The 27994-nt window shown below is 48.3% G+C and overlaps 1 protein-coding gene across 1 annotated transcript; it reads right to left on the bottom strand.

Annotated features, from left to right (window-relative positions):
- Positions 1-10: 10 nt before the first annotated feature.
- MAN2B1 (mannosidase alpha class 2B member 1) lies at positions 11-27980 on the bottom strand. Its single transcript, XM_066616834.1, has 24 exons — positions 27853-27980; positions 23401-23503; positions 22223-22396; positions 21210-21403; positions 20938-21070; positions 18945-19087; positions 18435-18551; positions 17242-17324; positions 12656-12776; positions 12184-12262; positions 11767-11876; positions 10955-11062; positions 10638-10754; positions 10014-10235; positions 8799-8896; positions 8465-8582; positions 7398-7516; positions 7219-7320; positions 3727-3814; positions 3198-3278; positions 2602-2838; positions 1837-1986; positions 1034-1136; positions 11-511 (listed from the first exon to the last, which is right to left on the bottom strand). Exons 1-24 carry the CDS (start codon positions 27928-27930, stop codon positions 390-392), a joined length of 3000 nt encoding a protein of 999 aa, XP_066472931.1. The 5' UTR covers positions 27931-27980; the 3' UTR covers positions 11-389.
- Between the last annotated feature and the right edge of the window lie 14 nt (positions 27981-27994).

Here is a 27994-nt window from a genome sequence, read left to right as displayed (position 1 = left end):
ACACAGTGGCTTTCCTTTATGGGTGCAGCACGCCTTTTAAGAAGTGGTTTTATTATTGAAAAGGTCATGATTGCACTTTTGGTAGTTCAAGTAATACAGCCATGCCATGCGCTCTCACTGCAATTTTGTGCTCAGAGTAGCTGGGAGTGGGATGCACAAGCTGAAAGGAATTTCCTTCACTGAAAGAAAAATCACAAGAAGAAAACAGTTCTGTTGGCCCCAGCTGTAGGCTTGAAGTAGCCCAAACAAATCCTCTCTCCATTTGACACAGGAATGTCTGAAGAGACTAGATGCTTCCCTCATCTGAAAGAGTCCCTGAGGAGAACACCAGTATGCCCCTAGCCTAACTTGCTTTGGACAAAATGAGGACTGGAACGCAAATTTCTTGCTCAGATCTTTTCTCCAGGATTCCTTTTGAGCTGAATGCGAACCAGGAAGGTCCGGATCTCCATGGGTCGCAGTATAATATGTGCTGGGTCCGTCTTACTGCCTGGCTGCCATTTTGCTGCTCCTGTGGATAAGAAGGAGTTCCCATGTCAATGTTCAGAGTGGAAGGGCACAAGGGATGTGATATCTGATTAAGTCATGGTAACTACTGTCTGACCTTACTGCTCCTAGACCTTACTTTGTGATATGTACCTCTACCAGATGCTCATCTGGTCCTTTCTTTACCCTTCTCACAGTTCCTTGGAATAATGCCATATGAAAGGAAAAACAGTGTAGCCTAAACAGTAGCTGTCTGTCAACAGCAGCAGGCTACAGTTCAGAGACAGATGATTCTAGGCCAGCAGTTCTCAAACTGTGGACAGGGGGAGAGAGTGACATGCTAGCAGAGTTAGGCATTTTTTGAATTTTTGACAGGCTGAGCCCAAAAGATTTGCCATCACTGCTCCAGGCCTCTAAAAAGTTTGAGAACCACTGTCCCAGGCAACTGTATTTTTACCTAACTATACTGAGGGTGGGGTCCCTCCACTGGCCATCTTTGTGTCAGAGCAATGACTGCTGCTGTTGTGATACAAGCTTGATCACTCACCTCCGTCTGATTTCCAGGTCAGCCTCCTCATGTCCTCATACTTCTGGTTAGCAGCCAGGTTCATCTCTTGCACGGTAGTGATGTTAAAAGAAGAGAACAAATCCTGGCACAGACAGAAAAAGCATGTGAAAAATCACAGAATGTTGGAGGTAAAAGGTAGTCCAGCCCTGTGTGGTATAGGCAACGGCTATGGCATCCCTGACATGTGGCCAGCCGGCTTCTGCATAAAAACCTCCAACAAAGGACAGCCCACTACTGCAGTGTGGAGACTGTTCTAGAAGGCTGACAATGCTTCTTAATATTTAGTCCAAACTTACTTCCCTGGAAGTGCCTCAAACATTGGTTCTAGTCCTGCCCTTGTAAGTTCTCCCTCTTATCTGCACAGTAGCCCTTCAAGTACTACTTAAACCAGACTCTCTCGCTGCTTTTCTGAAGTTGCAGCATACCCAACTGTCCTCAGACTGATCTTTGCTCAAGCTACAATTTCATAAATACAAACTCTCACAGAACTAGTAGGAGATGCATGCCAAAAAAATTCCTGGTTCATCTTGTCTCTGCCATGAACACACTGAACAGCCTTAAGCAAGCCAGTGTTTCTAACCTCACTCCTTCAGCTGCACAGTAGGTGTTGTGCAAGGTATGGAGACAATGTACGTGAAACACACACTTGGTCCTTTTCCTAAGCATCGCGATATTCTGTTTTCTGTGACAGTCCAGCACTGCTAGTTTGTTCAGCTTGTTCTCTAGCACAGGTCCCGTCATTCCCTTCTTTTGCCTTACTAACCAAAACTGAGGAGACCTACCAGCAAGTTAATCTCCACGGGCACAGAGCCATTGACACTCTCCTTTTGCTCAAACTGATGCTCCAGGCGGATCAGGATGGAGTTGGGCTCCCACTGCGCTAATGTGAGCAAGTGGATATTTGAAGGGAGGGCATGGTGCAGGGCAGAGAACTGTTGGGAGCAAGGCAGCAGCGAGAGCGCAAAAGAGAGGAAGCATCAGTCATACTATTACCAACATACCACCAGATAAGTAAAAGTTTCGTTTTCATAGTTGTAGTTTCCTTATTTACCACTTTAACAAGCTAAAGAAATATTTTTTTAAAAAATCTTATATCTAATACATGCAATAAAATTGGAAATTAAGCAGCCACCTCCTTTTTAAATTACAACCCTCTTCCAAAGGAAGTGTTCCTTTATAGAAAGGCTTTGCTTCACTTTCTAAAAGGCTGTTGCCTAAAACTAAAGCCACCCACTTGGGGAGAGTCTCTCAGGGAGGAAAATGTGTGTTGCTCAAGGTCTGCTACACCTAGTTGTATATGTACAGGCCCATACCCCCACCTACCTCTTATGACTCAATTCAGACCATCTGAGCCATCCAGCCATGTACTGTCTTGCCCTGATAACACACCTCCAGCAAGGATCATTCCCAGCCCTGCTACCTGGGATTGAACTTGGAAAATTCTGCAAGCAAAATATGTGCTCTGGGGCCACACTCTGAGCATAAGGCTTCAGTCAGTGCAACAACCAATAGCTGAAGAGGTTCTGATTTTCTTCCCTTTTCCTCACCTGCGTGATGCTGGGCTGTCCAGGCTGGTATGGAGGTCCCTCACCAGGTGCCAACACCAGCTGTGGTGCCATAAATTCCTGCTGGGCCTGCAGCCGATGTTGCTCAGCTGATGATCCTGTCGTGTCTAAGAGGATGAGATGACGTCCCCGGACCACCAGCCCATTATGGTAAGGGCCAGGCTCAAGTAGCGGCTCATTTACACCTCGGTTGTCGTCATTCAGTAGCCGCCGGTGTACCTGAAAGCAGCATGGAGGAACGAAACAGAAAGGAGGGAACATCAGGATAAGGGCTGCAGCAGAGGTTCTTACAGTGCCTGATGCTGTGACATGATGTGCTTCCAACTGTAAAAAGACACAGGGAGTGACATGATGTCACAAATAGTCCCTGGGATAGGCGACCTCTTTGTTTTCCCTGACTGTCTGCTACTTTGAAAAGTAGGCCACAGGGTCCTGGCTTACAGTCCACCCCTTCTTTCTGGGCCCAATGTGGAAGAAAGGAGCATGGTTCTTGGAAGTGTGATGGAAGACAGATGCAAAATGGAGACAGTTCCAGGCAGCAGGTTGTTCCATCTACCCAGAAGTCCTGTTGTGCTCACCATGAGCTCAAGAGAGCCGTCGCGCGTGCTACTGCCTCCCTGTGAGCGGTCCGTCAGTACTGTCAGCTGGATTTTCTCATCCTGGAAAGAGCAATGAGAAAGCATAGTCATCTCCCTACTGTGATTCCCAACACACTGGAATAAAACTTTAGCTCCATCTAAGCTTTTGCCCTAATGTATACGAGAAGGAAATATGCAGCACTTAACCCAAGCTTTCCAATGCTACTGTTTAGATTGGTGGTAGTAATAGTTTAGTGTTGGTACTGGGTCTTTTGAGTGTGCAGAGTGCTTCACGTTGAATTATCTTGTTTATCCTTAAAATAACCTTGTATGGTAAGTAAATATTCCTGTCCCCATATTGCTGCTGAGGTTAAGAAGGAAAGGCTTGCCTAAGGTTACCTTGTGAGATTCATGGCAGAGGTGCAATTCAAACTAAGGAAGTTCTGCTTTGCCACGTATGAGTATCTTGGCCACTCTGGCACACCAGCTGTCTCTGCAGTGAAAGTCAAGCTGCTGGAAGTGCTTTTACCTTGATGTAAATGCGGCTGTTCACAGGATAGTAGTTGCCAGCCACAGGCTCAGTCTGACTCAGGTTCCACGTGGGCCTGTAATCACGCCTACCAAGAAGAGAGACAGGAAAGGGAGCACATGAACTTTCTGCCTTTCCTCAGCCAGCTACAGCTTGAGCAGTCCAGGCACTCCCAGCCTGTCATTGCGAACAAGGCAGACAGGAAGGGGCAGAGCCAGGGCCCAACAGACCCCAAGTGCATAAATAAGAAAAAAGTTGTTGATAACTGTTGATAAATGCCAGTACATTATCTTAGTAATTCTTACCATGCATATACTACATCAATTTTCTCCCTCAATTAAGGATTAGGATGGGGGATACTGAGATATACCAGCTTATTTAAGGTCACACAATGAGGGCATCAAGTTGCACAAAAGCTTCAGACCATGTGGTAGCCATATAGGAGTCATACAGGGAGACATTCTAGTGCAAAGCCCATGACACAGTTGGAGTGCTCATGACAGAAACAGGGGAGATAGTCAAGCCACTTGTTCTGCCATGCTACTTGTTGATGAAATCCAGTGGAAGAGGGGCTCAGAAGAGATGAAAAGACTGGGTTATGGTAGAGAAAAGCAGTTTGAAATACATAGGAAGTTTTGCAGACCTCAAAGGAACAAAAAGCACATTCTTCTTGTGTAGCCCAGAGAAGGGAAGAAAACTGGTAGAGTGATGCCATGTGACTTACAACCTCAGGATGCAAAGTCATCGTGTGCTTGTGAAAAACTAGGAATGGGAGAAGATCAAATACATCTGAGGTGATGGTAACCTTGAATAATTGCCTCTAGGCTTCCACAAGGTGAAAGGCTTTTTTGTAAGTGTTCAGAATGACCAAGGGAAAGTTCCAGGTAAGAGCAGAGCATGGCTCAGAAGGACACAGGTGAGAGAACTCCTTCAAGAATATCTTTACAAGCAGGTTATAAAACAGAGAGCATGAGGGCAGTGAAGTGGAATAGGCCAAGGTGGCTGCCATATGAATTCTTCATGATATACTTAAGCCAAATTCTCTCACTGGTTTGTGGCAAAATCCCTGGAGAGAAAATAAGAAATAGCAAACTTTATAGAACAGAAAACGCAAGGGAATTATGGAAATAGACTTGTAATGGGGTCAACTTGAGACAATATGAAGGTACAAAATCACAGCCATTCTTACAGTAGGACTGTCAAATAAAATGCTGCTGTAATTCAAGGAGCACTCACTGCAGTGGTGAAGAGAAAGTGGCTACACTTGGCTCCTCTAGGCACTCTGACATCTGGATGAAGGATTTGTTCCCGGGCCTGAGACAGAAGGCCTGGCATAGGGGAAGGGAAATGTAGGTACTGGAATCTGACAAGGTGAAATACTGTGTTTCCCTGAAAATAAGTCTTTTTTTTTTTTTTTTTTTGGCTCAAAAAAAAAACACTAGGTCTTATTTTCAGGGTAGGTCTTTTTTTTTTTTTTAAGGTACAACAATCCACAGTCATTCATGTACAAAAATATACCTTACAAAAATAACCCCTCAGCACCCAGGAGGATGCCTGCCTGCCTGTCTACTCAGAAGTCAGTCCCTTTATAGCTAATGGGACTTACTCCCTGGAAAGTGTGGAGAGCCTCAGAGCCCGGTATGCAGGGTTGCCTCGCTTGCTGCTTCCCTCCTCAGCATCCTCTGCCCAAGGCCGCAAAGCAGGCACTTTCTAAGTGTCGCACACAGTAGATGCCTGCCTGCCTACCTACTCAGAAGTCAGTCCCTTTATAGTTAATGGGACTTGCTCCCTGGAAAATGTGGAGAGGGTGTTCCCTAATCGCCCAGGAGGATCACTGCCTGCCTGTCTACTCAGAAGTCAGTCCCTTGATAGTTATTATTATTATTAACTTGATATTTATATACCACCTTTCTGGTCATCGGCTTACTCCTCAGACTTTATTCAAGGTGGTTTACATGGACAGGTGTTTCTAAATCCCTCAAGGGGATTTTTACAATCATAGAGGTTCTCTCTTTCAAGAAACAACAACATTTCAGAATGGATCTTCCTGATTTGGTCTCACTTCTGGCCTCCAGTTCTCCCACGCAGACAAGCAGCTCCATCTCTCACATGGAGAGCAGCCAAGATGCTTCTTGCTCACACCAAGAGCAGGTGGAATCACTCAGCTCAGCTTGTCAGCTGCTTCAAGGTCTCGCCCTTCTCAGCTGTGTCCTCGAACTGGCAACCTTCTGCTGTTATCTTCGGGCTAATGGAGGCTCTACCTTCTAGACCAGACCTCCTGCCCAATGGGACTAAAGTTAATGGGATTTACTCCCTAGGTGTGGAGAGGGTGTTCCCTAATCAGCCAGGAGGATCCCTGCCTACCTATCTACTCAGAAGTCAGTCCCTTTATAGTTAATTGGACTTACTCCCTGGAAGTCTCAGGAGAGCCTCAGAGCCCAGTAGGCAGGGTTGCCTCGCTTGCTCTTCCCGCCTCAGCTCCTCAGCATCCTCTGCCCAAGGCAGCACAGCAGGAGCTTTTTGGTGGCGCGCAGGAGTGCATTATTGCCGGTCACCTGCCCTGGCTGAGGACTCCTCCGGCCCCCCCTCCTGGCCATGATCAAAACTAGGTCTTATTTTCAGGGTAGGTCTTATTTTCGGAGAAACATGGTAGGAGGACAGAACCAGGCGTGGAGAGGCTGCCACTGAGTCATGAGGATAGAATTTGAGCAATCAGTGCAAATCCTGTGGAATACTTGTGTGAGAAGTGGAAAGGTGAGGGAATAAGCTATAGCAGATACATCATTCCAATCTCAAAGAAATGCAGCCTGAGAGAGCAGTGTCATGCCACACCCTCCTGAAGAAGGGGGGGGGGAAGAATTGAGTGTTGTAGCAAAAAAAAATCAACTGGTGGCAAAAAGATCCCACCTATTAGAGACTAACTGAAGATCGTTCTGTACAGACATCCACTCATGAGAGGCAGAAAGAAGTTTGCTGAGAGAATGAGTGAAAATGTTTGTCCAAACTTCTACGTGATCTTGAATGTCATAAATTTGTGGCCAATGGGGAGAAAACAAGAAATAGCAAACTGTATAACACAATAAATAGTTATACAAAACCAATGGAAAGAAGGAATTAAAAGGAAGATTAACTCGTTTGGATAAACACCAAGAGAAAGTTCCGCATGATGCTACTACTGTAGCAACTGGAGAACTACTGAGAGAAGATGCAGGCTGAGCCCATTTGGGCACACATAGTTCCTGCAAATGGGGAGATCTCATGCCAAAACTATTGAGCTAAGCTTCATGAGATTCCAGACCAAGTGCTGTGTAGGTGCGGAGCCTAAATATGTACTTGCAGAGGAACTATGAAGGATGCCCAGCCCAAATCTAGCAATTGTCACTGCTCTCCATTGAAGTGGGAATGCACTCAGGCAACCTGACTGCGGTGTAGCTTGCAGAAGATCTGTTTCAAGCAAGATCTGTTCCTTCAGCCTGCTCCTCCTGACCATACCTTCTCTCTAGGATTTCACGTCCATTGGAGTCCGTGTAGAAAAGCCCAGCTGTCTTCAGATTTGTCTGAAAGCGGCTGATGATCTCCTTGCCGTTCTTGTCTCTGTGACAGAACGTGGAGGTCAGAGACGTGCTCCAGAGAAAAGGCACAATGCCCCCAACCCAACTTCCAATGCTCACCCGATAGGGATGGGTCCTACTGTCCACTCTAGCTCAACAAATGGCTGTCCAGCATAGAGCCGCACTACTTGAGAGCACCAGTTGGAGAATTCCTGGTACAGCTCCTCAACTACTTGGGTCTGCCGGATAAAGACAAAGATTTTATCCTGATAGATAGAAGCAGCCCACTTTACCAACAGAAATGGTACAAATGTGGTCTGAGAGCATTCAGGTGTGTGACAGAGGGGTTCAAATGAAGGAGAATACAGTTGGCATCAGAATAGACAGGAGCTATTTGTAAATGCTATAGGGCACCCCATAACCACATCTGCATGCGTAACTGTAGTGTAAATAAGTGCCTGGAGGCTTCGGAAAGTGTTTGTATTTTCACTATTTGATCTTTGAGGACCGGCAATGGAATTCTTAATCCTGACTCACCCCAAGAGCCCTCTCTGGAAAGCCAGCAAGAAACAAAACCAATTTTTGTCAATAAATCCTGCTGCCATGGAACTGTTTTATTCAGAGAAGGGAGTGCGTGTTACAGAAACGTTTCACAAAAGCCTCTGGTTATAGGTGGTAAAACAGGAAGATCCAAAAGCAAACCCCAGTATGAACTGCCATTCATGAAAGCAGGGTGGAGAACTGCAAAAGTTTGGAATTCCTTTCGCAGATCCTCCCATGGCTCTACCTGTTCCCCCTCCCCTGTTCACAATACATCTGCTGCTTTATGCTCCTCCCATGAAAACATTTTTAATTCCATGAAAAGGCAGTGCAGTTACTGCTGCCCAAATAATGCAAAATCCCTGCAAGGTCAGAACACCACATCTTACTGGTTGCAGAAGTTGATGCCCCAGGACTTAAGGAATGTAGGACTTTATGGTGCAAACTTCCCAGGGGCCTGCTTGGACATAGTCATAACCCTTCTGAAGATGGATAACTAGACACTTAGGAGTGGGAATTTGGACAGCCTCCTGGTCAGACTAGCTGCCCTCCAGGTCATGCCATGATGCCACAATTGTAGCCTCCTGGATAACCTTGCTGCTTCTGCACTTGTGTTTGAACTGTCCCCAGAAACTCATTTTTCATACCTTCACTTGATACACACGGGCTTCTGGGGCAATGGGGAAAGGCTCGTCGTTTTTAGGACGGAAGATGTAGGCACCAGATGCCTGGGAGCCCATATCATCTCCAGGGTGGGCACGATACCTGAAAGAGGTGAACAGGTGGAAATGATACCACCCATTTCCCAAGAATGATCTCCAATAGCCCAGGTCCCAGCAGGAAGGACAAACAGGCAACCCATCCTTAATAAACTTTTGCCAAGAACCTGCTTGCAACATTCACAGCCAAGGGATCTAGGTGTAAATGCTTTCTTTCAACTCCCCCTTCTCAAAGCAGAATGCAAACTCAGTCTCAACTCACCAGAAGAAGTTCTGAGACACTGGCAAAGAGATGTTCTTATCCAAGTTTTGAATCTCACTCAAGAATCCTGTTTTGGAGTCCAACAGAACTCGCAGGTGCTGGAGAAAGAAGTTAAAGGGGGAACTTGATGGTGAAAAGGAGGAGGAGGCCCATTTGGAGGAGGATCCAACCAGGAAACATTTCTTAAATTCTCAGTTTAGGCAGCAGGAGGCAAGTGTCTCTTCTCAGGGGATGTTTTTGTTGCAGGAATCTCTCATTCCCCTATTGCTCAAAGTACAACATTTTGTCCCTGGTAAAATCTGCCCCCCTAAAAAGCAAGCAAGCACCTGCCTGAATGTGACTGTACAGATAGGGCTCCCACTAGAAAGGACCCCAAAGGAGAAAAAGAAGGAATTCTAGAAGTCCACACCCCATTTGAGGGTTACGATGGCACATGCTTCAACATGTGCTTCTTGCTTTTTAAAGAGTGGCTCATGTCTCAAAGGAAAGGAGCATGAAATTAAGCAGAAAGAACAAAACAGGTTTTGTCTACTGCAGGGTGTCCAAACCCCAGCCCGGGGCCATCTGTGGCCCTTGGGGACTCCCAATCCGGCCCATGAGGAGCCCCCAGTCTTCAAAGAGCCTCTGGCCCTCCAGAGACTTGCTGGAGTCCATGCTGTCTCGACATAACTGCTGTCAGCGTAAGGGCAGCTGCTGGCCGAGGGTTCCTTCCACTGTTTGCTGTTTCTTATCTGTGATGCAGCAGCCGCAGCGAAGGAAAGGCCAGCCTTGTTTTGTGCAAGGTCTTTTCTAGGCCTTGAGCTATTAAGGGCGCAATCCTAACCTCTTATGTCAGTGCATTCCAGCACTGGCATAGCAGTGCCAATGGGACATGTGCTGCATCCTGCAGTTGGGTGGCACTCACTGAGGCCTCCTCAAAGTAAGGGAATGTTTGTTCCCTTACCTCAGAGCTGCATTGCCCTTATGTCAGTGCTGGAAAGCACTGACAAAAAGCGTTAGGATTGCACCCTGAGAGACCTTCATTCATTCATATAAATTCCATTTCTAATATATTCATGTAGGTAAATACATTTACATAAATTTGAAATGTAAATTCTTTCTTTCTTTTTTTTTCTGGGCCCCCAACACAGTGTCAGAGAGATGATGTGGCCCTCCTGCCAAAAAGTCTGGACACCTCTGGTCTTCTGAAAAGGAAAGGATTCAGTCGGTTCCTACCTCATTCTTGATTGTCCAAGGAGGAGACTTTCTTCCAGACTTGGCTTCATTATTGTGCAACCTCTTCAGCAGTTTGGAGGGCCCTGAATCCCTGCCAGACAGCTTGGAAATGGTGTAGGAGGTAAAGCCCAGGGGTGGGACAGAGGCCTGGAACACCAGTTCATTGATAGCACTGCCCTGATCATGCCGCACAGCACGAGTGAAGCTGGAGACAGGGATCACCTGGCAATGGGAGGGATAGTGGCTCAGTTTGTGATTTCACCAAGTTAAGAGTTTGGAAGGAATAGCCTCTTCCTGAAGGTGTGGTTCAGCAGGCATTTGTTTCCTCACAGCAGCCAACAAAAATCTGTTCCCTTCTCTGAATGTTCAGCTTCCACTGAGAAGTGTCTAGTCCTCTTACTTTGACAAACACTTGAGAACCAGGCTTTTCACTTTTGTAGTTTTAGCTTTTGTTTTAAAAAGTTAAGAGTACTGAACCCTTATCTATTAACAGTAACCATTCCTCCCCATTTCTAATGACTACCCTGAGTGTCGCAGCATAGAACTAAGTAGTGCTAACTTCAACTCTGCAGGCTGCTTAAGTAACCCCAGCTGTACAGGAAACAGAGGTTGTCTGCCTCTTACCTTGTTCAGAACAGCCTGGCCATTCGGAGCAACGACTGAGTAAAGGCTACCATTAACTGGAAGCCGGATGTTCCAGTTCACGGGCCGGGCCAGGGGGTTGTAGACAATCAGCATGAACTACAAGGGTAGAAAACAGTGCATTAAGTGAGGGGCAGAAGTGTCTGGAGTACACACGAAGGTTCAATAATTTGGGGTGCTTGAACTCAGGAGGAAAGATCGCCAGTCATGCCAAGCACGGGCTTTTAGCAAAACTTGGGAGGCTCCAGATTTTAGACCCCCAACAGGATGAGGGACCAAGCAATAACGTAGTCCTTTACCTTTGAGGCAGATTCAGTCAGTGAGCAGACACTGATGTTGAGGTAGGTGCAATAGACGAAGTTCTCCTTTGTGCCGGATAGACTAGCCAGGGAATTACTGATAACAATCTGCAAAGTCAGAGGAAAGGAGAGTAGTAAGACTGTGGAGTGTGCTCCCCAGGAATCAGTATTGACTATCAATATGGCATGTTGGGCTCTTGGGAACGAAGCAGAGTGGAGGCCTTCCTCAAGCCATAAGGAGACATGAACATGCTATAGGGACTGTGAGGACAAGAACAGCACAAGAGCAAGGTCACAATGGTTTGCACTACTGCATTCAGGGCTTTTCAACCATTTTGTTGTTCTCGCTGCGAGTACCACCTGTGCAGGAATCCCTTTCCAAGGACTGCCGTCCCAGGAATTGCTGCTGTGCATAGAAGTAGCAGCCTCCTCCACAGCTGTCTTGCAACAAGGAAGAGGTTTCTCCAGTGTCGCTGCTTCCTCTGCTCAGCACCCTTCTTGCCAGACCTGCATCTCTTTTGCAAGGCCAGACTGCTGTACAGCTACACCTTGCTACCAGTGCACCACCACCCCACTTCTGGTAGGGTCAGGCCAGGCTGTGTAGTTATCACACAGCCCCACTGTCATAGGAACCAAGCGCCACCTGCCATACTAAGTATGCTAAGTGCATACCTGCTGCTGGCTGAAAAGCACTGTTCTAGTTCCACAGGCACAAAAGAAATCAACTCAATACATGTGTATCCATATGCATGCAAGAACACTCCACCACCATAGCCATACTCCATAGCCACCATGCTGATTCGGGCGCCTACCTGGCATGCGCCCCAACCAGTTGACAACTGTTTGGCATAGTCATTTGTCACATGCTGCTTTGCCGTGCCACTCACTGCATCATGGTGCTGGGCAATTCCCATGGCCTGCCCTGCAAGAAAAAGATGGGTGTCACAGCATCAAGATGGGACCCCTTGGAGAACTGGCTTATGCACAGAAATCATGGCCATGCAGTACTAAGCCTGCTGCCCAAGGGCCACTTCCTCACATTGTTCTGTCATTGGCTCATTCTCTTCTCTACCCTAAATTCATGCATAAATCCAGCCAGGCCCTGACTGAAATCCATCTCTGGCTAACACGAGAGCTGCTGCAGCTGCTGCCACTTATGTGGTTCTTGTCCTAATCTCGGATGAAGTCTGAGTGCAATCCCCCTCCAAGTCCCTCAGGGTCCTACATACGTAGTACAGAACTGTTGGCAACGCCGTAAGGCCCCATGTTCGCTTGTGCACCAGCCAGCACCTCTAGCTGGTTGCAGACCTGCAAAATGGAAAAGCAGCGTCAGAGTGGGAAAGGCACGCCTGCCAGGTGAATCAGCACCCTTCGAGCAAGAGTGCAGGAACAGGGTCTGAACCTCAGTGATGGAGGTGGGATGTTAGAAGGCACCTTCTACCATGTGAGACCATTGGTCTCGTCTACCTCATTACTGTCTCCAGTGGCTGGAAATGGTTATTTAAGTTTGCAGAAGTTCTTTCCCAGTCCTACTTGGAGACGCCAGGGAACCTGGGACCTTCTGCAACAAAGCGGGTGCTCTCCTACCACTGAGCTACAGCCCTTCCCACTACAGCCTCTCCTTCAGCTTGGGGAGGAGGAAAGCCAAACTCCTTGTTGTCTGCCTTAATGGTAGAAGAGATCGAGAAAGAGCACACCAACCTGCAGGAAGTTGTTGCTGAGCCGCTCATAGCGTTTCAGAGCTGGCCGGCTAGTGAAGTAGCCTGTCCAGAACTTGTGGGGGCCGTCAGCATATGGAAAGAAGTCGTCGTACTTCACAGACCTGCCCAATGCAGAGTTCAGTCAGGCAGCTGCTACATCTGGCATGTCCCCCTCTGTTCAGGTGTACATCTGGCATGTCCCCCCACTGCTTAAGTGTACAGTGGGCAGTGGAAGAACAGTGTGGCGGGGGGCAGAAGGCTTTTTGACTAGGAATGAAGTGACCTGGGGGCAAGCACCTGCATTTTCAGGCATCGTGCCTGTGTGCCTCTCAATCTCTATTTCTCATTTGTAGTATGGAAATCATCAACATGCATGATGGTTTTGGTTAGATAAACCACAATGCGGAATGAGAAGATATGTTTAATACTGGCATGGAATAAGCTAACTAAGCAATCCAGACAGCTCTGCATAATGAACTGCATCTTCATTGTCATTTATTATGCTGTTAACAACAATTTTATCTATGAATTTTTGTGCCCTCCTCTGGATTCCAGCCCCTCTCCCAGTCAAACTTTCTCTACTTAAGCTTTTGGGGGAGAAAGCAGAACTCCCTCCAGTCATGATCTCCTGAGCATCTTGACTGGAAAAGAGTCCAGAATCTCCAAGCTGAGAGGTTTTTGCTGGGAATAGAAAAACTGCCCCCAACGCTTGAAGCAGACATCTCCTCTGGCAATGGGAGGGATGCCTGCCAGGCAAGAAGTGAGGTCTCACGCTCCCAAAATGGCGTGGGGGAAGGAGACAAAAGACCTAGTCAGAGTTTGGGTCAGAAGAGGCCTTGAACATAAGAACATAAGAACAGCCCCACTGGATCAGGCCATGGGCCCATCTAGTCCAGCTTCCTGTATCTCACAGCGGCCCACCAAATGCCCCAGGGAGCACACCAGATAACAAGAGACCTCATCCTGGTGCGCTCCCCTACATCTGGCATTCTGACTTAACCCATTCCTAAAATCAGGAGGTTGCGCATACACATCATGGCTTGTACCCCATAATGGATTTTTCCTCCAGAAACTCGTCCAATCCCCTTTTAAAGGCGTCTAGGCTAGACGCCAGCACCACATCCTGTGGCAAGGAGTTCCACAGACCGACCACGCGCTGAGTAAAGAAATATTTTCTTTTGTCTGTCCTAACCCGCCCAACACTCAATTTTAGTGGATGTCCCCTGGTTCTGGTATTATGTGAGAGTGTAAAGAGCATCTCCCTATCCACTCTGTCCATCCCCTGCATAATTTTGTATGTCTCAATCATGTCCCCCCTCAAGCGTCTCTTTTCTAGGCTGAAGAGGCCCAAACGCCGTAGCCTTTCCTCATAAGGAAGGTGCCCCAGCCCCGTAATCATCTTAGTCGCTCTCTTTTGCACCTTTTCCATTTCCACTATGTCTTTTTTGAGATGCGGCGACCAGAACTGGACACAATACTCCAGGTGTGGCCTTACCATCGATTTGTACAACGGCATTATAATACTAACCGTTTTGTTCTCAATACCCTTCCTAATGATCCCAAGCATAGAATTGGCCTTCTTCACTGCCACCGCACATTGGGTCGACACTTTCATCGACCTGTCCACCACCACCCCAAGATCTCTCTCCTGATCTGTCACAGACAGCTCAGAACCCATCAGCCTATATCTAAAGTTTTGATTTTTTGCCCCAATGTGCATGACTTTACACTTACTGACACTGAAGCGCATCTGCCATTTTGCTGCCCATTCTGCCAGTCTGGAGAGATCCTTCTGGAGCTCCTCACAATCACTTCTGGTCTTTACCACTCGGAAAAGTTTGGTGTCGTCTGCAAACTTAGCCACTTCACTGCTCAACTCTGTCTCCAGGTCATTTATGAAGAGGTTGAAAAGCACTGGTCCCAGGACAGATCCTTGGGGCACACCGCTTTTCACCTCTCTCCATTGTGAAAATTGCCCATTGACACCCACTCTCTGCTTCCTGGCCTCCAACCAGTTCTCAATCCACGAGAGGACCTGTCCTCTAATTCCCTGACTGTGGAGTTTTTTCAGTAGCCTTTGGTGAGGGACCGTGTCAAACGCCTTCTGAAAGTCCAGATATATAATGTCCACGGGTTCTCCCGCATCCACATGCCTGTTGACCTTTTCAAAGAATTCTATAAGGTTTGTGAGGCAAGACTTACCCTTACAGAAGCCATGCTGACTCTCCCTCAGCAAGGCCTGTTCGTCTATGTGTTTTGAGATCCTATCTTTGATGAGGCATTCCACCATCTTACCCGGTATGGATGTTAGGCTGACCGGCCTATAGTTTCCCGGGTCCCCCCTCTTTCCCTTTTTAAAAATAGGCGTGACATTTGCTATCCTCCAATCTTCTGGCACTGTGGCCGTTTTGAGGGACAAGTTGCATACCTTAGTCAAGAGATCTGCAACTTCATTCTTCAATTCCTTAATAACCCTTGGGTGTATGCCATCAGGGCCCGGTGACTTATTGATCTTTAATTTATCAATGAGGTCTGAAACATCTTCTCTTTTAACCTCTATCTGACTTAACTCCTCGGTTAGGAGGGGCCGTTCGGGCAGCGGTATCTGCCCGAGGTCTTCTGCCGTGAAGACAGATGCAAAGAACTCATTTAATTTCTCTGCCATCTCTAAGTCTCCTTTTATCTCCCCTTTCCCTCCCTCACCATCCAGAGGGCCAACCGCTTCTCTGGCGGGTTTCCTGCTTCTAACATATTTGAAGCTTTTATTATTCCCCTTAATGTTGCTGGCCATGCGTTCCTCATAGTCTCGCTTGGCCTCCCCTATCACCTTCTTACATTTCTTTTGCCACAGTTTATGTTCCTTTTTATTCTCTTCATTAGGGCAAGACTTCCATTTACGGAAGGAAGCTTCCTTGCCCTTCACAGCCTCTCTAACTTGGCTGGTTAGCCATGCGGGCACTCTCCTGGATTTAGTGGAACCCTTCTTTCTTTGCGGTATACACCTCTGCTGGGCCTCTATTACTGTTGTTTTAAGCAGCCTCCATGCACTCTGGAGAGACTGGACTCTTTTTACCCTCCCTTTCAACCTCCTTCTAACCAGCCTCCTCATTTGAGGGAAGTCCGCCCGTCGGAAGTCAAGGGTTTTTGTTAGAGATTTGCCTGGTATTCTTCCCCCAACGTGCACGTCAAAACGGATCGCAGCATGATCACTGTTCCCCAATGGCTCAGTAACGTTTACATCTCTAACCAGGTCCTGCGTACCGCACAAAATTAAATCCAGAGTCACCTGTCCTCTGGTGGGCTCCATGACTAGCTGATCTAAGCCACAGTCATTTAGCACGTCAAGAAATCCGGTTTCCTTATCGTGTCCAGAACACAAATTGACCCAGTCAATATGAGGATAATTGAAGTCCCCCATGATTACAACCCTGTCCTTCCTTGTCACCTCCCTGATCTGTTTCCTCATTTCAAGGTCCCCATCAGATTTCTGGTCTGGAGGACGATAGCACGCCCCCAGTATTACATTGCTGCACAAGCCTGGTAATTTAACCCACAGAGATTCTACGGTGGAGTCGGACCCACCTTCAATCTCTACTTTGCTGGATTCTATCCCTTCCTTAACATAAAGGGCCACCCCACCTCCAACACGCCCCTGCCTGTCCCTCCTGTAGAGTTTATAGCCCGGGATTGCGGTATCCCACTGATTCTCCGCATTCCACCAGGTTTCCGTTATGCCCACTATGTCAATATTTTCCCTTGTCACCAGACATTCCAGTTCTCCCACCTTTGCTCGTAGACTTCGGGCATTCGCATAAAAGCATTTATACACGGAATGCCCCAGGATGGGCTGCTTATTCGCTCCTTTGTCCCCGCATCCTGTCATTGTGCCAAACCGTCTATCACATCCCATCACCCTACCTTTCCCAATTTCTTCTCCTACCCTTCCTTTGTCTTGTTGTTCTCTAACCTCCCCATCCTCATCCCATAGGGATGAGGAGTCCCGAACCGGATGCCCCTCGGCTCCTGTCGGCCTTCCCCCAGGGATCAGTTTAAAAGCTGCTTTGCCACCTTTTTAATGTTATGCGCCAGCAGTCTGGTTCCATTCTGGTTCAAATGGAGCCCGTCCCTCTTGTACAGGCCCCGCTTGTCCCAAAACGTTCCCCAGTGCCTAACGAATCTAAACCCCTCCTCCCTACACCACCGTCTCATCCACGCATTGAGACCCCTGATCTCCGCCTGCCTAGCTGGCCCTGCGCGTGGAACAGGTAGCACTTCAGAGAACGCTACCTTTGAGGTCCTTGTCAGTTCACTAGGGGAAGGGGACAACTACAGAAACCAGAGAAGAAACATTCCCATTCAGGTGTTAGAGAGCACCCCACCCCTTTGACAGTGACTTGCCAAGGGCTCTCTAACAACCATTCCCTGCCCCTTTACGTCCAGGCCCTTTTGCTATCATACAATGGAAGGAACCAAATTAAACACTTGCTAGGAAAAGAAAGGCAGGATGAGGTTAGAGCTAGCTATAGAAAATGCTCCTGAGGCAACCAGGAGAGCGTTGAAGTCCATCCAGCCAAACTCCACTCTCACCAGGACATATTGGCCTTGTTCAGCTCCCACAGGTAGCAACTTGGGGTCGAGTACAGAACATTGACGTAGCTTCCATTTGACTGCTGGAAGAGAGAAGGAGGAAATAAAAAGGTAAATGCAGCCTGGGGAACTGAAGGACTACACTGAAATCAACTGACTGAACTCTGACAATGCAACAGACATGAGCATACTGTTAGAAACTTCCATTTATGCCTTGCAGACCAACTATGCTCCCCCCTGCCCTTGCCTTCTTTTGGTATAGCCTACATCCTGCTTCTGTGAATGGAAAGTGAGTCAGCCATGATGCTATTTTTGAAAAGACACAGTTATGGTGGGGTGGAAGAAGGGAGGAGGAAGAGCAACACTCTGGGTAGGGCTGAAAGTAGCTGCCCTATAATCCTGTGGAACAACCAGGTCACAGAGCTACTGAAGCAACTGGAGAGCTATGTTCTCTATCAGGGTGGGTGCCAGCTTGTGGGGGGCCCAAGGTCCCCGCAATGCGGTGCTGATCCAATGCTATGTCATGCTCCGTCCCCAACAAGCATGCAGCAATGGGTGAGTGCATGCACTACACTGCAGTAGCAGCTGTGATGTGCTCTGGATGGTTGCTGCTGCTCAGGCTCTCAAGCTGGGCACTAGGTAGGGCCTCAGGCCTGAGCCATAGGCCTTCTGATAGATCTGCCAGTGCCAGGCTTAGCAGCACCCTGCCCCCGCTACTGCTGTTTCCCTTCTTGCTTGAAGGGGAAGCTGCTGTTGCTGCTATTGGAGAAGGGGAGGAAAATAAGGTACGGCAAGGTGCTTGATGAAGGGGGCACACACTTGTGTAGGCATGCCTGGGCGTAAGCATGCCATACATAAGACTGTGAGTCTGCCTATCTGTGAAGAAAGGAGCACAGTTTCAGGTGAAACACACTGACCAATTTATAAACAATGCATCATCGTTCAAACAGTGTTCACCATTCAGTGCCAGAATTTCATAAGGTTCTTTTGTCTCAGTTGAGATGTAAATGGTATTCCTGCAAGATAGTGCTTGTGGGAGAGATGTCTTGATCTACCATTATAGCCCTACCCCAGTCCATCCTGAGTCTGCCACAGCATGAACAAGCCTTGTTGACTCCTTCCCCAAGAGAGCAAACCTAAGTACTGGGCTGTTTGAAGATGGCTTCAAGCACCAATGTCATACCCCATAGTACCTGCGCATTGACATGCTTGATCAACTTGTCCAAGCTCTTATACCACAGGTTGGCATTCTCGTACTGGAAATCGGAACCCATGGTCATGACAATGTGGTTGGTCCGATAGTGTTTGGCCTAAAAGGAACAATATGGAGAAACCGCAAATGGTCTACATTCTGGAAAGCAGCCAACTCTCTCCTTCATGAATCATCTCTTGTTACTAGCAACTAGTGGTTCTCCAAAGCTGCGCAGCTTGAAACCAGCTCCAAGCAGCTTGCAGCTCTGCTTTCTTGGAAGTCTGGCGGTGATATATGATGTCATAACTGAGTGCATGGAGACACTGTTGTGCCACCACAGAAGGGGAACACTTCCAGTAACACAATGGATTTGGAAATGCCCCACACATCTTAGATCCCCACCATCACAAACTCAACATTGCCCCCGCATCCTTTCCCCAGGCAACAGTCTATCCTGAATGAAGACAGAACCCAAGCATCCTGGTGTCCAACCCAATTCCCATGTTTTAACCTGAGCAGCTGCAGTCCCCAGAAAATAAGTGACTACACTATGCACGTTGTTCTCATCACTGCTGTCATCCACAATGGGGTTGTCTGAACAGATCTGATCCCAGCAGAGAGACTTGGGCGGGTCATAGCCATTTGGTAGGACACCTGTCAAGACAGTCAGGAGGAAGGGGAAACATTTACATTTGCAAACAGCACAGAGACAGCCTGACACAGGAGACTATGACAGGAGGGCTACAGTCAGACACAGGTCATTTGAATGATTGGGAGGGGGATTTGTGAAACTCTTGTAGAGTTTACTGCTATCCATGGTTTCCAGTATCCACACTGGCAGCTAGAACCTACAGATATGGGGGAATGCTGTATCTGAAAATTTGAGAGCCTTTAAATCTCTGTGATGATAGAGAGCACTCCAACAGGCTCATTTCATGGGATGATAAATCCACAGACACACTAACTGTGCAGGTAGTGCTATGATGCTTGGTTGGTGTTAGGCTAGGGCAGGGGTCGGCAACCTTAAACATTCAAAGAGCCATTTGGACCCGTTTTCTGGAGAAAAGAAAACCTCGGGAGCCACAAAACCCTTTTGACATCTAAAATGAAGATAACACTGCATATATAGTTTTTTTTACCTTTATGCTATGTATAAAAAAACTATAGTGTGTTGCATTTTTGAAATGAATGAACTGCTACAGAGAAAACAATATGTAACATATTTTAATGTTACAAGATCACCATAATCTTAAATTTAGAATTACATATAAAAAATGAAAGAGCTAAAATAAAATACATTTAAATTAAATACTAATCTATTTTCCCAGGGCCTGCCCTAGTCAATTTGGTGCTATAGGCAAGACTTGGGCTGGTGCCCTCCCTAGCAGAAAATCCTGACCAACAGTAAATAGTCATCTTTGTGTCTTTTCCACAGTAATGTAAAAGAGGTACAATGAAATACAAAATCTAATGACTAGTATTTTTCAATACAATAAAGAGATTTATAGTTATTACTCCCCCTTGTATGTCCCAATTTATAATGCACTCCCCTCTTGTATATGCAACTTTTATAATGCACTCCCCTCTTACAGGTCCCATTTTTATAATGTAGCCCTTTTTGTAGCTCCCTTGTAGGTGCTGGGGCACCTTCCTTATGAGGAAAGGCTACGGCGTTTGGGCCTCTTCAGCCTAGAAAAGAGGCGCTTGAGGGGGAACATGATTGAGACATACAAAATTATGCAGGGGATGGACAGAGTGGATAGAGAGATGCTGTTTACACTCTCACATAACACCAGAACCAGGGGACATCCTCTGCCTGTCTCCTCAGAAGTCAGCCCCAGTAGAGTGAACGGGGCTTCCTCCCAGGGAAGTGTGGACAGGCTCCTCTCCCTGTCTCCTCAGAAGTCAGCCCCAGTAGAGTGAACGGGCTTCCTCCCACGGAAGTGTGGACAGGAATGCAGCTCACCTCGCTCCTTCCTGCCCACTGCCTCAGCAGACCTGCGTCTCCCACGCTTCTCCGACCAGCCTCGCCTCTTCCTTTCAGCCCCCTGCCCGCTGCAGGGTGAAGGAAGGAAGAACGCAGGGAAGAGGTGCCTGGCTGCCCCCCCGCACCTGCTCGCAGTGGGGCGCGGAGAGCAGGTCCAGGAGAGCGACGCTGCCCCGGCATGCCTGCTGAGGAAGGAGCTGCTGTGCGTGCGGGGGGGGGGGGCGCTTTGCAGGGAAGGAGCTGCAGGGAAGGAGCTGCAGCTTTGCAGGGAGGAGCGGCGCCCCGCACTCACCAGCAGCCAGCGCCCGCAGCACATCGCGCTGGAGTGAGGCGCCCTCGGGGCTGGGCTGGCTGCGCGGAGGCCAAGGGGAAGGCGCCCCGCTTCCAGCCCCCACTGGGGAGCCGCATCAGAGGACTGAAAGAGCCGCATGCGGCTCTGAAAACACAGGTTGCCGACCCCAGGGCTAGGGGAACCCAAACCAGAAGGAGAGATGCCTATTAAGTCAGTCTTGCTCACCAGTGAAGAGATCGGCCACAGGAGCATCCAGATTCCTACTTGCACGCCACAGTTGCTCCATTGTGCGCAGATTCTCACGCAGGGCCTTGTCCTGGTAGTCGATGCGGCCCAAAAAGAAGCCATCAAAGCCCATCTTGGGGGGTGGATGACAAGGAAGAGAGGGTGAGAACTTAGGTAGTAGAGGAGGGGATGCTCATTGAAGTGGCCAGAAAATATGGCTGCTGCTATTGTGCAGGATGTGCCATGAGCACATCCTAGAAACAGGGGCTGACCTGCGCAAAAAGTGAGGCCTGCTCCCGGCTGTGCCCAAAAGGATCGATGTGCCAGGCAACACGGGGTCTGCCACACTCGCCAAACGTCTCTTGCAGGAAGTGGAGCCCAAGGCTCATCTGATCAATGATAGCACTGTAGTGTGCAGTTGCCTCGTCATTCATACACCAGCCACCATTCACAAACTCCAGACGTCCTGCCAACGAGGGGAGAAGGCAAAAGAGAGCATCAGGCTAGGACAGATCACTCTTCTGCTCCACAGTATGTAAGCAGGAGGCTACAGTCACCCAGCAGGCCTGAAATCTGGAGTTCTCTGCTGAGGACAGACTCCAGACTGTGGCAGAAAGCACAGCACAGCAACAGATAACATAATGTTGAAAGGGAGGCACTGCAAATGTGTCAAAGGACACTGAATAAGAACAACTGCTTCCCTTCCTACAAATACAAGTAGGACACAGGAAGCGATGGTAGTTCAGGTTCCTATCACATTAACAAGCGAGGCTGTCAGGTCACAGCCAGCCCAGAAAGCCCTCTTATCTCTTTCAGGACCCCACTGCCACAGAGGAAGAAGCACTCGGAGCTTCTTGCATACTTCTCCTCCTCTAGCCCCACCTCTTGCCCACCATGCTCTCTTGGTTGGGGGAGAGTCCTGCATTGTCCCACAGCAGGTGGGTAGAAAAGGACTATAAGGCCCCAAAAAGAACAGTGCAGTGGAAGCCACACTGGCCTTCTGCAACACCGTGGGGTGGTTCTCTGAGTTGTGACCTGGCAAATTATCTGTCAAGTAAACACAGTGTCACCCCTTCTCCACTATCACTGTGGCAGGAAACCTTTGGAGCTGGCTCTGGTGTTTGAGCCTCATGGACTGTTTCCTCACCTCTCCCAAAGGGAAGCTCCCCCCTCCCCAGAGACAAATGCATCTGACCCTTCCTCCTATATACATGTGCAGCTATTGTGAAAGGCACAGAGATAGCAGTGAGGGACACAGTAATGCACACCCGTGTCTCTCGCTTACCCTCAGCAACGAGACGCTGAACAGTCTGACGCATCTCTTCAGTCTGCAGCTGCCACCAGTGGGCAAAGAATGCCACTTCCACATAGATGAAACGCTTGCTGGGGTCAGCCAGTAACTGTGGTATGACAGAGTCAAGGATGTACTGCACCCCAGCGTGCTGGATGTCATTGTGAACTGCAAGGAAATAGTCAAGAGATGGGGAAATTTTGATGAGGAAGGCTGATTCCCTCCTCAACGAGAAAGCCTTCAGCCGGGTGGGAGGCAGCTCTCCTAGAAGGCCAGGGCCTTGCCTCCTACCCTTAGCCCAACAGCAATCACAATCAGCATCTCCTAGGCTGAAAATTATCTTTGTCTCATCTCAAGCCCCTCCCCTCCAATTCACCAAGCGTAGCCTTCCCTGTGTCTTTCCTCAATAGTGAGGTGCTGAAGGTAGGTTTATATTTCCAGTGACTTATTCTGGCCTTGGAAGGCATCATGGAAAATTCACTCACGCAAGTCCGGCCTCCAAAACAGGAAGCTGCTATCTGGTACATCACCAGAAAGAAAAATGACTTGCCAAGGTCGACTTCCAGCAGCTTCTGCTCAAAGCTTCTGCTTAACTGGCTTAGAGGCTTGTTGTTGGAGAGGAAACTCAGAAGAGAGAAGTTCAGGCCTGAACCGTAAGCGGCTGACTGTGACTGATAGCCAAGACCTGTTCCCTCAATGCTTAGGAGAAGCAAGAGCTACAGACTTAGAAGTCCCTTGCTAACAATTCACTATAGGCATGAATTGATCAGATGCCATGAGACAAGCCACAATCTCAGCCTCAAAATCGTTAATGATTGGCAGAGAATTACAGCAGCATGCCTTTCAGAGCTGTTGCAAGAGTTACTGTGGAAAAGCATTTCACAAATAGCAAATGCTGTTATTTACAGCAAGTGAGATACTGGGCTTTACTCTCCTGCAACATCATTCTCCTGGTATGGTCTGCTCTGGCAGAAGGCAAAGAAGTACAGCCCTACCACTGAAATAGGGAAACAGAACCTGAGCATGCCCACTCTGGTCAGTGAATCAAAGTGTAAACCAGCAGAGACAACCTTGACTCTAACACCAAACGGAAGGACTCTCATGAACCCAAGCCATGGAACAGAAAACCTCCTCTTTCCTCCCAGAAGCCTTGTCCTGCAGTTTCAGCTCACCTCCAAAGAAATACTGGTCCACCGTCTTCAGCCAGCCCAAGTCGTTATGCGTGTGGGGGATAAGGTGGATGTTGAGCATGTCCGGTTTTGTGGCAGGACAGGACTGAGAGAAGCAAAAACGGGGGGGGGGGGAAGGAAGGGAGTAAGAGTGCAAGTCTCTGAATTAAGAGAATATTCACACAGCACAACTGAGCACAGATCCCACAATCTTCCACAAAGAAGTCGGAGTTATGTGCTAGAAAGAAATACTACCCCTATTAGCTGTGGAAGGATGCTACAAACTCCAGGGCTACTTAATAATACTACCACTAACTAAACAGTTTATTTAATATCAGTGGTAGGCTAAGGACTCAACATAAAGAGAAGTCACTTTCTTGCAATAGCTCAAAACGAGGGTTCCTTGCTGTTGACAGAGAACAGGAGAAAACGAGCCCTACCAGGTTCTGTTCTTGGCTCTGGAAAAGGGGTCTATTGGACAGAGCAGGATAAGAAAGGGGGACTCATGCAATGTAGTCTTTTCTCCCAGTTTTGAATATGCAGTAGGATTTAGGGGATAATAGTAGCAAGGGCTGGGTGCCCAAATCCTCCAGATTCTGTAATGGTCAGAACAGGTGAAGCTAGGATCCAGATTTCCATTCCCATACACCAGTGGCTCTCAAACTCTCTGGGAGAACTTGAGAGCCACTAAGTGCTTGCGGGGCGGGGGGGAAGAGGGGGCAGGGGGAAGGCAGTGGCGCAATCCCCCGGATCACGCCGCTCAGGGGGGCTGCAGGGGCTTGGGTGCACTTACCCAAGCATCCTGCAGCCTCCCAGGGCTGCTGGGAGCCCTGCGCGACCTTCTGCAGGGCTCCCCGCAGCTGTGAAAGTGAAAGTGGAGCGATTGCGCTCCACTTCCTCTTTAGCGGAGGCAGGGCGCGATCGCTCCGCTTTTACTTTCACTGCTGTGGGGAGTCCTGCAGAAGGTCGCGCAGGGCTCCCCGCACCCCCAGGAGGCTGCAGGACGCTTGGGTAAGTGCACCCAAGCCCCTGCAGCCCCCCTGAGCAGCGCGATCCTGGGGATCGCGCCGCTGCCTCCTCCCTGCCTCCAGGCTGGCCGAAACCCTTAAGGGGACAGAGGCCAGGGCCCACAGGCTGGGGCATCGTGACGCCCCAGTTTGAAAAGCCCTGCCATATACCTATCAGAGTTCTAAACAAGTTGCTTTCCTATGTTGCTCAGCTTTAATTTTTAGGAAGTGACCCCAAGATTCACAGCTACTTTAGTGATTGACTTGGCTTCCATATCTATGCAGTGTTATAATTGGTGCAAGTGGATACAGCACTGGGAGCCCAAGCCTATGTGTGTCTACTCAGAAGCAAGTCACATTATAGTCAATGGGGCTTACTCCCAGGTAAATGTGGATAGGATTGCAGCCTCAGACATCCATGAGGCCAACTGCAGTGGTTGTGCCAGGCAGCAGATTGTTGAGGGGCACCCACTTCCTCCTGCTCACCTCACTCCACTCCTCCTTTTCTTCCCCCCACTCCCTGGATTGGAAAAGGAAAAGAGGAACAGAGCAGGAGAGGAAGCAAGGAAGACAGGGGAGTGGTGAGCTAGGGCCAATGCTTTGACCCACCCTCCTCTTTCTTTTCCAATCCAGGGAGCAGGAGGAGCAGAGGCTGACATATCACTAGGTAAGAACAGGGAAAATCTGGCATGCTGCCTCAGGAGCCAGGAAGTCTTTGGTCAGCCCTGGGTGGATGAATGTTCTCTGACTAACCTGGAGAGGCTGAAGAACATAGTCACTGTTGATCTACACCCCAGGTTTCTGGGGACTACCAGTACTTTCCTGGTGCCACTATAAAACATCCCCTTCCATTTCCCAATGAAACTTTGAAATTATGAATGCAAAAACTACAACTCGAGTCAGAGAGGTCACAGCTCTAGATGCTACTATACTGTATTTCCTGAGAGAGCCAGATAGAATATAAAATTGAGGGCTTTCAGACAGGTACTTAAAATGTGTTCCTCTGCCAACAGCAACAGTTGCTGGCTTTCAAATGTTGCAAGGCATTTAGCTTGCCACGTGTGGCAACGAGCACAACAGGATACCTGGATTTAGCTGCTGCAAGAATACTGCCCCACAACGATCTGACCTTTAACTGATATTTGATCATATTTCCCCCTGGGCAGCATAAGTGGGTACAACGCATACAGACACTGGATGCGCTTCTAATACAGGAGCACAAGAGAGGCAACAACTAGACACATGCATGATATAAGCAGTGCTAGCAGTTACAGAAGAAAAAAAAGGATTAACCTTCAGTTAAGCCATTTTTCAGAACACAGAAACAGGAAGGAGCTTATACCTGGAGAGAGATTGGTCAGACCTTCAGGCTGAGAGATACCCAGGGCACAACATAAGCAGGTAGAAAAGCCAAGCAGCAAATCAAAGAGGAAGGACATAATTAGTTGAGAAAGAAGTCTCCTAAATGCTGATGACCTAGACACTGACCTACCCATAGATTTTCCCTGCTGAGGCTCCCTAATTTACTCACCTGCACAGCCCCCCCCAAAGACCTAAGTGTGTACATAGCAGGGATCATCATCTAATGCATCGTCCTTTGGAAAGTGTGCACTGTCAAGAGGAAGGAGAAAACTAGCAGGCTCCTCACAAACAGCTTTGGGAACAGCAGTAGAAAACGGAACTGAATCTTGAAGACTTGTGAATTCAGTGTCAAAAGAGACGGGATGGCCAAAATCATATATGGCTTTAAAACAGATTCGCTAAGTGAAACCTATTCAGAAATTCAGAAGCATTAAATCTCCAAATATCAGATGTTGGGAACAAACCATGGCGGTGCTACCCAGGGCCAGCCATATAATGACAACTTGATGTGGCAGACATCAGGGTGGGTGGTGGGAGGAGTGGCAGATTCAGGGTGCCTTTTGTCCAAAGTCTGCCGCTGTCCCCCTCCAGCCTGCCACAGACGTGAGCCAAATTGATCCACTTTCTGCTTGCTAAAAGTGAGAGATAGATCATCCACTTCCTCCCCCTGTTTCTTCCTCATGTTGTTTCACTGCACAAGGAAGGAGCAAAGGGTGGTGAAGTGGCTCGCAGTTGCCCATACTGTCCTTTCCATGCCAGCAGTGGCAAGCCACTTTGCTACCCCTTCCCCTTGTTCCTTCCTTGTTCAGACTGTTTAAACTCAAAGGGACTGTACAAAGAAGTGAGGGCAAGCAGACACTCACCTGGTCCAAGAATAACTTTTCCTCTAGTCTTCTGTGTTTTTCTGCCTTCCCAATTTGGCAGCACTCTTTCCCATTCTTTCTCTGTCTCATAACTTGATCCTGTTGTTAATTTACCTTAGTGGTTGTGCATCAGAACTAGCTATTCTACACAAATTAGCACAAAGGATAAGAGTACAACTATAAGCAGTTGCCGTCATCACAGTCCAACCTACCCATTTCCTTTTCTCAAATACAGTTCTCCCTAGAGACCTTCATATTTTTTAGCAAGCTGTTTCAGAATATATTTTCCAACCAGCCCAGCTCCCATACAATTGTGAGTGTACATGTGCCCCCTTATGATTTGCATGGTGTGACAAGTCAGCCAGGTGTGATTCAAACCCAACTTTAAAGTAAAATTTAAATTGCAAGTGGAGGAGCAGTTTGAACAAACCACCCCCACTAGATTAAGTGACAGGTGGGGCATACAGACACTCAAAATTACAGCAGAATGAGGGTGATCAGAAATCCTCATATAACCTGGAAAGTAAGTAACCTGCTAGACCCAATTAAGACAAGAGTGTCTTGCCAATACTGCACAGTACTTCTCAATACCTAGAAAAGGATCCCAGATATAAATGCTACATTCCCATAAATCAGTAGGTATGACCCTTTCACGATCCTTTATAACCTTTTCAAATGCCTTCTGGAGCCCAGTGTGATCAGCTTCTCCAGACTATTTGCTCTCCAATGTTTGGACAGCACTGATCCTTCCTTCTGTTCCCTACAAACACTCGCTAGACAGCCCTACGTCTCTCAGGCTGCAATCCTTTACACGCTTTCCTGTGAGTAAGCTCCACTGAAGACAATGGGACTTGCTTCTGAGCAGACAAGCACAGGATAGTGGTCTTACAGCCCAGTCCTATCCAACTTTCCAGTGCCCGAGCCCAGAGGAAAGGGAACAAACATTCCCTTACCTGGAGGAGGCCTGTGTGGCTGGCCCCCCCATCACAGGATGCAGCATGTGCCCCATTGGCAGGGCTGCACCAGTGCTGGAAAGCTGGATAGGACCGGGCCCTTGCATGCTGAATGGGACATGCACTGCATCCTGTGGTGGGGAGGCAGGCACAGAGGCCTCCTTAAGGGAGAGGAACATTTGCTCCCTTCCTTTGGGGTTGCATTGTGGCTGCAGCGACAGGACTGGGCCCTTAGTCTCTAGCAGATCCCCTTCCAGAGCCCGGACTCACCTGGTAGCCGCAGGTGGCCTCCGCTCCCCATAGTATGCCTGCCCCAAACAAGAGCCCCACAAGGAAGGGGGAGCCCATCTCTGCAGCCGTCCAGAGGCAGAAGTCAGCTGACAGCCACTCACATGAGGGCCAGAGCCGGCTC

Source organism: Tiliqua scincoides, chromosome 2 (assembly GCF_035046505.1).
Source record: "Tiliqua scincoides isolate rTilSci1 chromosome 2, rTilSci1.hap2, whole genome shotgun sequence".
In the NCBI taxonomy this organism is placed as follows: domain Eukaryota; kingdom Metazoa; phylum Chordata; class Lepidosauria; order Squamata; family Scincidae; genus Tiliqua; species Tiliqua scincoides.
Note: the sequence above shows the minus strand (reverse complement) of the source record. Positions and strands in the feature narration are given on the sequence as shown.

Excerpts from the sequence above, each read along its gene's own strand:
- MAN2B1 (XM_066616834.1), bottom strand. The coding sequence starts at position 27,930 with ATGGGCTCCCCCTTCCTTGTGGGGCTCTTGTTTGGGGCAGGCATACTA. Across the intron at positions 21,404-22,222 it reads TCAGCGTCTCGTTGCTGAGG|GACGTCTGGAGTTTGTGAAT; the intron begins GTAAGCGAGAGA and ends CCTCGTTGGCAG. Across the intron at positions 3,815-7,218 it reads CGTGAAATCCTAGAGAGAAG|GCGTGATTACAGGCCCACGT; the intron begins GTATGGTCAGGA and ends TCTTCTTGGTAG.